Source organism: Porites lutea, chromosome 1, assembly GCF_958299795.1.
Source record: "Porites lutea chromosome 1, jaPorLute2.1, whole genome shotgun sequence".
NCBI classification, from domain to species: domain Eukaryota; kingdom Metazoa; phylum Cnidaria; class Anthozoa; order Scleractinia; family Poritidae; genus Porites; species Porites lutea.
Window position 1 is genome coordinate 1,943,398 of NC_133201.1, and position 13,343 is coordinate 1,956,740.

The 13,343-nt window shown below is 37.7% G+C and overlaps 2 protein-coding genes across 3 annotated transcripts; one reads left to right on the plus strand and one right to left on the minus strand.

Moving 5' to 3' along the window:
• Positions 1-5,496, plus strand: LOC140941928 (succinate dehydrogenase [ubiquinone] iron-sulfur subunit, mitochondrial-like). The gene is made up of 10 exons (XM_073390933.1): positions 1-141; positions 1,073-1,141; positions 1,948-2,006; positions 2,554-2,639; positions 2,729-2,786; positions 3,001-3,079; positions 3,229-3,345; positions 3,710-3,838; positions 4,170-4,268; positions 4,996-5,496. Exons 1-10 carry the CDS (start codon positions 61-63, stop codon positions 5,074-5,076), a joined length of 858 nt encoding a protein of 285 aa, XP_073247034.1. The 5' UTR covers positions 1-60; the 3' UTR covers positions 5,077-5,496.
• Positions 5,169-12,895, minus strand: LOC140941914 (TAR DNA-binding protein 43-like). 2 transcript variants are annotated; one of them, XR_012166512.1, is made up of 6 exons: positions 12,515-12,895; positions 10,387-10,574; positions 9,784-9,924; positions 8,440-8,963; positions 6,264-6,322; positions 5,169-5,803 (listed from the first exon to the last, which is right to left on the minus strand). XR_012166512.1 is itself a non-coding variant. In XM_073390921.1 (4 exons), exons 1-4 carry the CDS (start codon positions 12,753-12,755, stop codon positions 8,487-8,489), a joined length of 1,047 nt encoding a protein of 348 aa, XP_073247022.1. In that variant the 5' UTR covers positions 12,756-12,895; the 3' UTR covers positions 7,891-8,486. The 2 variants fall into 2 exon arrangements, 1 of the variants encoding a protein (XP_073247022.1); XM_073390921.1 differs by lacking the exons at positions 5,169-5,803; positions 6,264-6,322 and having other exon boundaries at positions 7,891-8,963.
• Between the last annotated feature and the right edge of the window lie 448 nt (positions 12,896-13,343).

Sequence of the window (13,343 nt, forward strand, 5' to 3'; positions counted from 1 at the left end):
CAGGCCGCTGCTGTGGCGAGGAAGTTCGTGCATCACTGCATGTAAACTTATGTAACCAATATGGCGGCGGTTTCGGCAGTCTGTGGAAGAATCATAACTGCTAAAGCCTTGCAGTTAAGGCCTGTTGTTGCTTTGTCAAAGGTACGTGAAAGGAGATGAAATTGAATAACATTGATTTAGATGAATGGAGGTTACTAATCAACTAAGTTGTTGTTTTCAGTGTGATTGATTCAACATAAGCTTAACACGAAAACGAGATTAGTGATTTCCAAACGCCCGGCCACAATCCAGGGTTTTTATTTAATCGATGGATTCTTTTGGTTCACATTAAGGTCACGTTAACACAAGCTTTCATCGGTAAACTTTGTCAAATTGAAAGTTTTTTTATCCAAATAGTTCCTCTTAAATTAAAAATTTAAGTGTAAACTCTTTCTCTCGTTACATAAGCATATTTTTTTAACACTTGTAAGATTATATCAGTAATAATTTCTCTTTCAATAGAAGTTTTCAGAAAATTAAGATTGTCTAACCACAGAATGAACTTATTTAGGTCTCTATAATTAAAAAGAAAGCAGAAATATCTGTGATCTGGGTGAAATATATACATAGTATAAAATCCTATTGTTGGCCCAGGCAGCTACATCTCAACCTACATAGTAAATCCTCTATACGTGACCACCTTTCATAAGGTACTTGAATCAGTTGTACTTATCAAAGCATCGTAGTTGGAACTTCATGTAAGCTTCAACCTCCTGCACAATAGGCACCAAAACTCATCATTCTTGACAACTATTTATGGGAGGTGTGAATGCATTTTAATTAAGTACAGTGATTGCATTAAATTAAATACGTATGTAGCCTCCCATTTATGCAGACTTTCTTTTGGCTCATCATGCAATCCTCCCTGTCTGTGGGGAAGGAACGCATGACAAAGCCTTAAGGATGTCTGCATGGGAGCTGAGGCTACAAGAGTTGCAGGATTGCGAATTTCTATCAGCTTTCCATAGACCTAATGCTAAACAACTGACAGAAAGTAAAGCATCAGACTAATGCTGTATTACTTTATTTGCAGCTTCCTGTTCGTAATGCAGCCACAGTCAGTGAGAGTCCTCGTATGAAGACTTTCTCAGTCTACCGCTGGGTGAGTGGCTTGTTTCAAATTTCTTTGCTCAACCAGTACTATAGTTAAACCTCCATTAAGTGGCTACGTATCGTTGTATGAGCGCGACCTGGTATTGAACCAGGAGGTATGTGCAAGGCGCTAAGGAAACATGGTGTGTTTGTCGTAAGCTCATTAGACTTGTCTTCTCTTTGTCTTTGCTCATAGCAGTACCCAAGTCTTAGAACTCTTATTATTGTGGACCAGTATTGCTTCTCCCATTGCAAGTTTGTTTTAAAACAAAGTCTGCTAAAGTTTTGCTTATTTAAGATGAACCTCTATTGAGCGGCCAACCTGAGTCCGTAAGTGGCTACTTGCTGGTACCTTAAGGGTGGCTGCTTAATGGCAGTTCAACTGTAGTTAGAAGTACAGGCCTTGTTGTTCAAACGTTGGATAGCGCTCTCCACCAGATAAATCACTATCCAGTGGGCAAGTATTACGGAAATCAATATTACGCTAACCGCTGGATACTGATTTATCCAGTGGATAGGGCTACCCATTGTTGAACAACTGGGGCCTGGTAATCATTATTTGCTATGTTGCAGACATGGGTTGGGAGAGGGGTGTCACGGGTGTGACCTAAAGGTACCCATCAGACCATCACACCACATGTGCTGCTTTTGAAACAAGTTTGTTACCTCCAATCGTCACCCTAGTAATAAAAGCTTTGATAGATTTCTAACAGCAATGCTGGGAATTAACCAAGTCATTTTTGGCACAATTGTCATCACAGACTTCCTCCATCTATACTAAGAGTTAAAAAAAAGTATTTTCATTTTTATTTTTAGGATCCAGATAAACCAGGTGATAAGCCAAGAATGCAGCAATATGAAGTGGATCTCAATAGGTTTGTGCCGTTGTTTTCTGTGTTTTAGGCAATTTTATCTAGTAGCTACTGGGCTTTTTAACAAAATCTCTGGTGGCTGCCTCGTAAAATTAAGTCGGCAGTAAAAAAAAAAAACGTTGGCCTTATACATCATTTGACCTTGTTTATTATGATGGTGATAGTGATGATAATGATGATGATGATGAAATTATAGCACCAATTATGAAAATATTCTTTAAAAGGTCTTCTGTTTTATTGGTGTGCTTACACAGGTAATAAGAAGCCTGAGCTCAAAAATAAGGAAACCAAACTAAAGCTGTTATTTGATTTCTGTGAAGAGGAGGGTATCTTGTAGATAATATCCACTCCAAGGGTAAATCTTTATCTTTAATCAAGGTTATTGCCAACAGCAAAAAGTACTATTAAATCAAGGTTTTCCAGAGTTTGAAACACCAACAAGCTTATCCTACTGGGTTGAATATTGTTGAAGCCTGAGAAAGATTTAACTTACAAATGCATACACAGTACATGTCAATGTCAAATTTAAACAAAGTTTTGTACTTCACAGATGCGGCCCAATGGTACTGGATGCACTGATCAAAATAAAAAATGAAATTGATCCCACACTTACATTCAGGCGCTCATGCAGAGAGGGTAAATATTATCTCTAAATGTTATTTTTCTTTCTTATCTCCATTTTGATACGTTTTATCATTAATTAACTTTTTTGTTTCATTCAACAGGAATATGTGGCTCTTGTGCTATGAACATCGCAGGGACCAACACATTGGCTTGTATCAGGTGAGATAATTCTTTCAGCACCTGGAGAAAGCAATCCCTTTGTTTTCTCCTTAAAATTTTTCCTTTTAGTAAGCACTTAATTAAAGACAAGATTATTATTATTTTCTTTTTTTTTTTCAAACCTCAGTTGTTTTTGTTGTATGGATTTAATTTTCTGTTATAATACAATGTAGAAATAGAGATCATAAAAATAATGAGAGCTTTTTTTTTTCAGTCGAATTAACCCTGACGTTGGAAAGAAAACAAAGATATACCCCCTGCCACACATGTATGTGGTAAAAGATCTTGTACCGGTAAGTTCAGTTTTATGACAGTGATCTCTGTCATCACAATAAGGTATTTCAGCTGAACACTGAACAGCTACAACCATGTTTTATTTTATTTTACATATTTAAGAGACTAATGAAATTTTAAGAGTTTATTCTGTCTGACATTTATTTAGGACATGAACAATTTCTATGAGCAGTATCGGTCAATTGAGCCATATCTTAAGAAGAAAACTGAGGTGGAATATGGCAAGGAACAGTATTTACAGTCCATTGAAGACAGAAAGAAACTGGTGAGTTGATACTGCACTGGTAGTACTACCTCTTCTATGCTGGTAGCCCCTGGCGGGCAACTTTTGCTGTTTGGCAACTAGGATTGACAGGTTAAGAGTACCAGGCCCCCTTCAATTTTACTTAGAGCACAGCCTTGCAAAGAAAACATCAAGGGTAAAAAGAAAATTGCCTTGGCCTTTCATTTACTGCATGATACAAGGGTTTCCATGTGTGGTTCTGGTGATTCATTCCAACTTTTACCCAAGAACTTGCGTAGAAACTCTTGCTACACAGGCTAGCTTTCGTTTACAGTACCTTGCAAGTATTTCAGCACTTCCTGTCCTAGCCTTCTCTGAAACTGATCTCTCTTTCTTGGTATTTTAGGATGGCTTGTATGAGTGTATCCTGTGTGCATGTTGTAGCACATCCTGCCCTAGCTACTGGTGGAATGGAGATAAATATCTTGGGCCAGCAGTTCTTATGCAGGCCTACCGCTGGATGATTGATTCTCGGGCAAGTATTAACACTACGTTCTATTCCTGTAACTTTGCAGTATTAGTAGTCCTGATTTTTTTCTGTTGTACTTGTTTTTCCCTATAATGTTTACTGATAAACTACAGTGTATTACATGTGCTCTGTTAAAAACCAACTTTATTTAGTTTTTGGGTTAACTGTGAATATTTGATTTTGCTACACCCCATTGTGATAAAAATTTGGGCAAAAGCGTACTGAAACAGTTTACCTGTAACAAGTTATTTTAGTTTTTTTTTTTCATTTTTTTGGTTGTCACTATATTTAACATTGGCTTCCTAACTTGAAGTATATATATGTAACCTTGTTGTAGGATGACTACACTGAAGAGCGCTTAGCTCAACTTGACACAGATCCGTTCAAAGTGTACAGGTGTCACACTATCATGAACTGCACAAAGACTTGCCCCAAGGTAAAGTAACTCTTTGTATTTTCACTGAATGAAATACAGGCTGTATTTTGACCTTTTTTGTGCACAATGAATGAGATTAGAGAAAAGCTACAATAATATTCTACCTACAAATAAATATATTTGAATGATGGCATGGTAGCCAGGTGCCTTATACCCTACACTTTGGACCTGTAGATTCAGGTTCAAGCCTTGCCACCCCATTGTTTCACTAGACAAGAAACGTTGCTCCTCTTTGGTCTCGATTTACCCTTTACCCAGGTGTATAAATGGGTATCGGGGGGGGGGGGGGGGGGAACCATGTGATGAATTCGCATCCCATCCAGGGAATGAGGATAATGGCAATTTGCACTTAAATAGAAATTGCCTCATCATTGATATACATGTAATTAGTGTAAATATTATTATCCAAAGATTAATAAGGAAGTTAAAGCAGTAGCAGTGACTGTGAGTCCTCTTCACACCAATGATTGGGAGTTAGGTTTAGTGTATTTCTCTGTTTGGCCAAACATATGGGAACCAGCCTTATGATAACTAAAACCAGGACTGTCATTGAGGGTCCAGGACCAGATATTGCCCCCAGCTACTATGAGCAAGAGCCCTGGCTACTTTCATAGTAAAATGAATGAATTCCTTGCTGTTCAATTCTCTGTGTACTAACTTGAAATCTTACCAACAGCCTTACAGGTAACTTATCTAATCTTCACTGTTAATATTATTCTTCGTCCAGGGACTAAATCCAGGAAAGGCTATTGCTGAAGTGAAAAAGATGTTGTTCTCTTATCAGACCAAGAAGGCTGCTGCAGCTTAAACCCATCCTTGTCTTTTATAGGTCAAAATAAGTCTTAAAGTATATTAATTTTAAAGGAACATCACTACTAAAATATTTCAGAGGGGACTGAGTAGTCACTGAGTGTTGAGGAAAAATGTCTGTAACTGTAAATTTTATTTTTCATTCCAAAGCTCTTTGAATTTCTGATTATACCCTAACTTTAACTAATTACAAGTACAATAAAATGGATGGAAATTTATTACTTTACCTTTGTTCATAACAAACTGGCAGAAGACCATTGTTTTAGTAGTCTTTGCTCTGCCAATGAGTTTGGTCTAATTTGTAACAAAAGTTTTGAACTCTACAATAACTATGTTGTTTAAATAATTACATAGTCACAAATAAAAGGTTTTCCTTGTACTGAATACTTCATTAAAAAGTAAAGTTTTTCTTTCTGTACTGCGTAGTATGATATTTTTTTTAACATAGCATAACATTACAGTTGACTAGTCTCGATGTTTTATAGTTGATATTTTTTGTACTGTGTGAATCGAGCAAGGAATCAAACCCAAGTCCCTTGAGTGCCAGGCAAATAAGACATCAATTAACACCACTTCACTTTCCAGGAACCAACAGCTGTTACTAGATGAAATAGCACAAGGTCAGGACATTGGGAATCTTGATCTCAGGATGTCACTGCATGTTATGTTGCACACACTCAACTTCGGTGTTCCATGAATTGTATACACACTGATAGAGTCTTATGCTAAAATGAAACGTCAGAGTGGTAGGTTGTAATTATTGTATTTCTAAAAACTGAAATTGCCATAATTATCATAGCTGTTATCAATCCCAACTATTACAACACCTCTGGAACAGGGTGAGACAAATTCAAAAAATCAAAAATCAACGTCCTAATTTCTGATTACTAGCCAGAGCTCTAAAGAGCAAAACCATGAAAATAATTGCAAAACAAGTAATGACAATAACCCTTGAGCTATCAGACAAAACTTTTGCCACAGCAAAAGCAGCAGGAGTACCCACTCCCCAATGGAAATGGTGTTCTAGGGTCCAAAGTGTCTTTTGTGGTGCCCTGTCTAGTTGGAGAATGAAGCTTTCTCAGCATCTTTGGTCGTTCCTACTTATGGTAATGCAACCAAGTTTTCATCGACAGAGGCAAAGTTAGAATAACTCATTGAAAAACAAATTCAGCATAGCATTTTTACCTGGAGTAAAAGGAGAACTGCATTTCCTCTCCTACTGGTTCACATCATAGCAAAAAATCCTGCCAAGAAGAAAAAAAGTGGCTTTGTCACTTTCTGTACTAAAAGTAAATACATCTTCCAGTCTTCACCTTGAATGATAAAAATGGTTACCTTGTGCCTTCAAACAAGGTAGATAAAATCCCTATGGTTGTCAACAAAAAATGATCATTCATTTGCTCTAGTTATAAAATTTAGTCTTCATGTCATGCTCCATTTCAAAATGCAGCCAACCCAAAGTAGAACTGTTATTAACTGCATGACTGACGTAAAAAAAATTATATCAGTCACCCATGTATTTCAGTGGCTGCTTATAATGGTTAACACATCCCACACTCATCTCAGTTTGTACATGAATGCAGTCAAACCTCTGAGCAACAACCCTCAGAGGACAAGAAAAAAGAGGCTGCTTAATTAAAGGTTAGTGACATTAATACGAGTTCTGCTTACGGTGATTTCAACAAATGCCTAGGCTCTGCCACAAGTCGCTTGATCGAGGGTGGCTAATTCACGGAGGTTTAACTGCATAATTAACAAGGTACTCCCATAATTTGCTGACAGAAACCTTTCTTGAAAATGAAGACCTAATTTTTACTAAATTACTTGCATAAATGTACTTACAGCTGGTTCCTTGACTGACTCTCACTATTATTCCCACATTGCTTTTCTTACTTCACAGACGGCACTCTGGAGGTTATTATTCAATCTCTGAATATCACACCTCTGCAAACCATCATCAAGACTCTACATCTCACAAAATGACGATTTTGATGTGGTTCTGTGGCTGTCACCCTTCAAATCACACCCTTGCATTCCATGTCAGACTCTCCAGCATCACAAAATTTGATCATTCAGCATTCTCTTTGCTTGTTTCACTTGAAAAATCACACCTTTGCACTCCACGTTAAGGTCTTCCTACACTCTGGATGTGGTTAATCAGATTCCAGCTTTTGCCTCTAAACCATGAGATCTAAACCTTTGTGCACCGTGTTGAGAGAAGACTCTCTTGGCACCTAACACTCAAAAATAACCCTTTCACTCTACAATCAGCTGACTACCCTAAAATGACTTTACAGCCTATGAGTGTGAAACAATCAAACATCCAGAAATTTGAAAATACAATCCTTGTACACACACGCAAAAAAGTGCACCCTTTGCATTCTTGCATATATTAATCAGGTGACCCTCGAATGTATGTCTCTGGTGGTGACAGATGCATACAACAGCATTCAAGATGTGTGAAGAATCAGAAGTCACTCTTCCACTCTTCTTTGCCATTCCAAACCATGACTGGAAAACTTGTACGGATGACTTAATTGCCACAAGATAAATGAATTTGTTATTTCACACATCACCGAACTTGCAGCAATATGATTCCTGTCTATTTGAAACAAACACTTCTCCACTTCAACTCCACTTCATCAGACAAACATTTTAAAACATAGTATTTTAAAAGTGCATAATAATGACCTCATAACGAATCCATCCATGCATTTTAATCGACAAATTACTTCAAGTATTATTGTTTTGCCCTGTCACTAAACTTTCACAGAAACCAGATTAATCAGTATACTACGTACTATAAATTTTCATTAGAATGGTACTTAGCTAAGTTTACAAGGACAGGTTTGTTGTACAAAAGAAACTCAAAACAGTTGATCAAAAGTTCATGGTAAGAGTCTCTAAATAATGCAGTCTCTGACATCACATGCAACCATTCAAAATGTTAAATATTCTAGTTGAACAGAGTCAGTTTTATATGTTTTCACACCTCACTCAGCTACATGCCATAAATATTATTGTTACATGTTTCATGCTTATTTCAACTACGGTTCACTGTTAGTAAAAATGTCTCCGACTTCTTTAACATTAAATCTGAATGCCGGGACTTAATAAAGTTTGTTTTGGGGGTACCAAAAAGTTTGCTTTCTACATTTTGACAGGGCAGCTGATAAAAATGGTTAGAGGAGTTGTCTATGGCTGTTCTCTCCCTAGCATAACAAGAATTTAAACATACACCTGTATACAGTGTATTAGCGAGATCAAATCTAAAGATAATATCATTATCCTGTATTACTGTAAAGTATAACCTGAGATCAATGACCAACATAAATTAAAAATAACATGTTTGCAAACTCACTGAGAGTTCTAATCCACAAAACAGTGTTGAAGTCCTACCACTTGAGTTTATCTCCTGTTATGTCTGGATGCCATCATGCTTGACGACCCGCTTGATGGATTTCCCATGTTTAACATGCTCTGCATCATGGAGTTGTACGCCGCTGAAACATTGAATGGCATATTCTGACGGCCTCCATCACTCCAGGAATTCATCCCATACATGTCAAATCCCAACCCCCCACCCCATCCCCCGGAGGAGTGCATGGGGTGCATGTCTTGATGTGATGTCACTGGCACATTTTTTGCTGCCTTTGGCTCTGCGACGCTCACATTCAGCAGATTTGTACCAAAGCGGTGAGATTGTGAATGAACCTTTTTAGCAACCTCCCCTGATGAAAATGTCACAAATGAGATTCCACGCATGGGTTTTGGAATATAGACATCAATCACTTCACCAAACTTGCTAAAATACTCATACAAGTCATTCTCTGTGGTGCCATCTGGAAGACGTCCAACAAACAGTTTCTTTGGCATGACCTCATGCTGAGGAAAAGGAAAAGAACTATAAATAATTTGTAAAGCTAATAATAAAGTTTTGTTCATATTTTCTATATTATTTGCAGCATCAAAATAAAAATTTTCATTTTCTGTCCCCCAAAAGCAGAAATTTACAAATTAATTTAAAGAGATCTTAACGAGGAAGGGAGGTTGTTCTTTTGATAACCTTTAGTATGTAAATTCAGGTTTTTCAGGTTGAGTAAAAGGGTCTAACCCAAGAAACTTGTTGTTAAAAGGGAAGGATACTCAGTGCAGCTAAGCATAATTATTCATCTTGGATGCTTATGTTCTGTATGCATAACATCGTTAACCTTTTAAGTTCCAAGAGTGGCTAACATCACTTTCTCTCTAACATCAATTATACAAATATAATCAAAAGATTGAGTTATGAGAATTGATCAAATGATCACCTGATGGAAAATGCTTTGATCTTTTAACAAATTCTCTCAACTAATTCTTTAAGAACAGAGATCAGACTTGAGGCTTAAAGGGTTAATTATTTGAGCTCTGACATTGATGCTGATACAAAAAATTATCAATGTCACTGATACTGATACAAATGAAAATATTTTTATCAATGTCATTACTACTGATACAAACAAAAATTATTACCAATATCACTGATACTGATTCAGATGCAAATTATTGATATCACTAATACTGATACAAATACAAATTATTAATGCTTTTGACACTGATACAAACTCAAAATAATTAATTGTTACCAATGTCATTATCATTGTCATGGCTACTGTATTAAATAAACAAATACAAAAACCAATCCAAGACGAGGCCTGGTACTTACCTTACTTCCCGGTTCCCGCACATGGCAATTACGGCCTTGAATGTAGTGGACCTGAGATAAAACTTTCTGCCTTACTTCAGAACTCTTGAAGTTCACAAACCCAAATCCTCTTGACTTTCCACTGTGGTAATCCATTTTTACCTGACAAAGAAAAAGCACAACAATAATACAAAACCTCTCCCCCTCTCTAAGAGGACCTTCCCCACCCTTTTTAAAAGGAAGAATGTTCAGGGTAATTAACTCTCCCTTTCCTCTTAGCCCTCTTGACCCTCACACTGAGCCATTTTCTGGTCAGTATCTGGCCAAAACGATTACTACTCAACGTGTTCTTTTGAGTTTGAAGCTAATTTAAAGCTTCTAAGGCTTGAGCATGCACAGAAGGCAAAATTTTAAAACTCTATTTGGCTTTAAAGTTGTCACTGCCCTCTTGACGTCTTCCTTCTACTTTCTTTTCTCCTCATAAAATGAGTAGACACAGTATCTCAATTAAAAATTTGAAGCTAAACACAGGCTGCTAGACAGTGCCATTTAGATGAAGTTTTCTTCACAAATGTCTACTTCAAAAGTTAACAAAACTTCTACTTTTTATTATATTGTGGTTACCTCTGCCATGTTTACTGCACCAAATTTTTGGAAATACTCCTTCATTTCCTCTGATGTTGTCTTCCAGGGAAGTCCTAAGACAATTAGATCCCCTGAGTTCTCTTCTGTAGCAGACATCTTTGTCATTTTGGACTCCGGCTCTTTTACAGCATTGGGTGATTCTTCTATCTTTCGCTTAGTTGTACTGTCTAACGTTGCAAAGTGAAGATTAAATTAATAGAATCAATAATGGCGATATGACTGAGTGGCGTCCAAATTGGTCTATGATGGTAAGTCTGACTCTGTAATCCCCCATGAGTGATTAATAAAAAACACAAGATCCTCTCAGAGTTTATTGCTACACAAGAAAATTAAAACCATTTAATGGCAACAGCATTTCAAAACCACTGAACTGTAATAATTTATTGCAGTCGAATGTTTTTTTTTCTAGTCTAGTGATAAACTCTGTTGTCACATCACAGCATCCCCAAAGGTCTGACTGTCAGATCACTTAGGCATCAGGCCAGATCTGCTAAAACTTCCCTCAAGCATGATTCAAATAAGTATCAGTCCAAAGCATATTTTATATCTGCAATACACATAAACAAAACATACCTGCTTTGACTGACCAGCACCAATCAGAAGCTGCATTAGAGGGCAAAGGCATTTTATAACATAGCGCGCGTGCTCGCCCTATATAAGTCCTATTGAGCCGCTATGAACAAAATCTTTATTTACGCACGCCCGTGCGTAAATAAGATGACGTGAGCATTTTTTTTTTTACCTGGCTGCAAAGTTGTCGTCTTTTAAGCTGCAGTGCACTTTTCCTTCTCTTTAAAATATGGAAGAAACCAGCGAAAAACTGCCCAATTTTTCTATCGGCATTGACCTTTTAGGTCCTGATCCAACAAGCAGCAAAAATCAAGCCGAATTAAAAAAAAAACTCGCAAGTTGCGCGTTTCGCAGATTTGTCGAAGACCAGCTGCAGCAAATTTTGGCCGAAAGACATTCACTGGGAACAAAATAGACACCAACTGGTCATCAACAACATTTAAAGGCAAAATTTCTGTTTTTATTGTTGTTTTTAAATTTGTCATGCACTTTGTTATCTCCGGACAATTCGACTGAAGCAGGAAAATTTCTCTCGCAAATTACACAAATTACACAAGAAGACATAAATTTATTACTCACAAAAACAACTGCTGCCAGGTCTTCTCAGGAAGCTGTAATGACCAGCCAATGTTCGTAAATGAATATGAGTTTAAACAAGGATGACAGTCGTCTTCGCTAAAAACCTTTTTTTCTGGATTTCGGCGATCAAAACATAAACATCTCTTTAGCAAATCTAAACCATACTCCACGACTTCTCACGAACATGTCACGGAGGATTTTAACTTTAGGTGAACTTTAAGACTCTTTTACCTTTGTTTCTGCTTAGTTTCCATTGATCGTTAACGAAGAAAGAAGAAAATTTTCTTTGTCACTGTTACAGAAAGAATATTTTCATTCAAACTAGACGACTGTGGCGTGTTCGTAATCAGCCAATAGAACCGTTTGTTATTGTGTCGCGCGTTACGAGAATTTTGCAGTTAATCAAAAAGCAAGCATTTTTGTCAGCTATGTTATAAAAGAATTTGCTCATGCTTTTAGCTGTGCGTATATCGAGTTATGGATGCACTTGGGAAGTTTGGAGAGCACTCAAGAAGCTAGAGTTGCACTCGGCTATCGCCTCGTGCAACTCTTACGCATCTTTCGTGCTCTCCAAACTTCCCGCGTGCATCCATAACTCGATATACGCACGCTGAGCATGAACAAATTCTTAATTTCAGAATTGTGAGGTAGACAGGCAAGTGTTTCCTTTTTTCCCCTCCCCCTCCCCGTTAATCCTTTGAGGGTGGTATACCTGTGTTTAAATTCCTCCTTTGTACATGAACTCAGGGTGACTATGTTGGGATAAGATTTGCGCACAGCTCATCATGCAGCAATGCTATTTCTCACATATGAATTTAATAGAGCGGAAACATGTATGCATACTAAATGCATGAGGCTTTGCTGAAATCTTACCCAAACTTTGCATTTTGACCATTTAAATGAACACTGATATGTAGAGCTTTCGTAGAATGCATGACGTTGATTTATATTTTCTCACCATTTTTCTGTACTACAACGTACAGATGATCGCCCCATCCATCTTCTGCAGGAGGGCACAACATGTTATTCACCAAGCGGATTCCTCGCCAGCTGTCTGTCTCGGGATTTTTATATCTCAACCCACAAGCACCGGGAAATTGCGCCTGTAATGTCGACAGCAAAATGGCGCCGTCTGTTTCAGTGGGAAGCTCTATGGCAGGAAGCGACTCATCTTCGGTTACTCTTACATACTGATCCATTTTAGGTTCTTCGGAAAGTAGCCTTTCAATGCTTAAAATAAGTTGTGAGTCGATTTTGCCCCTTGTTTTCTAGGCCACAAAATAATCACAAACTTCATGCATTTTCAGTTCACAGGAAAGGTCTAAAATGGCGACCTATTGTTCATCAATCCCAGAATGCTGTGTAACGCAAGTGAAGGTCTCGCTTACAGGGTCCTCGCTCTTCCGGAGAAGGGTACGCGAAACCAATGTGAGGTACGGGGTAACGCCTGAGACGAAACATTTTTTTTCTTACCCTCATATGTTGGCATTGAATTTACGCAATGCAGGCTACAGTGGTTCTTCTCAGACAAGGCCAATTTATCGTTAACTGTGTATGCACAAGATTTTCAACTTCCCAACAATAAAAGTAGGCTCGATTTCCGCCATCTCCCGGGTCCGGTCTTTGAGTGCGGGCTCATTTTCCCGAACAGCGGCTGGTAATCGAGCCTACAATAAAAGCCCCGTACATGATCTGTTTGACTATAAACTCCCTATCCATTCATACGAATTTAGAAATGCCCTGGGTAAAACGATGAAAAAGAAACTGAAACAGACCAAGAGAGGATA

Coding starts and splice junctions, on each gene's coding strand:
- LOC140941928 (XM_073390933.1), top strand. CDS start 61: ATGGCGGCGGTTTCGGCAGTCTGTGGAAGAATCATAACTGCTAAAGCC. Junction 2,787..3,000: donor AACACATTGGCTTGTATCAG/GTGAGATAATTC, acceptor TTTTTTTTTCAG/TCGAATTAACCCTGACGTTG. Junction 3,839..4,169: donor GCTGGATGATTGATTCTCGG/GCAAGTATTAAC, acceptor ACCTTGTTGTAG/GATGACTACACTGAAGAGCG.
- LOC140941914 (XM_073390921.1), bottom strand. CDS start 12,755: ATGGATCAGTATGTAAGAGTAACCGAAGATGAGTCGCTTCCTGCCATA. Junction 9,925..10,386: donor GTGCAGTAAACATGGCAGAG/GTAACCACAATA, acceptor TTTCTTTGTCAG/GTAAAAATGGATTACCACAG. Junction 8,964..9,783: donor TGCGGGAACCGGGAAGTAAG/GTAAGTACCAGG, acceptor CCTTTTCCTCAG/CATGAGGTCATGCCAAAGAA.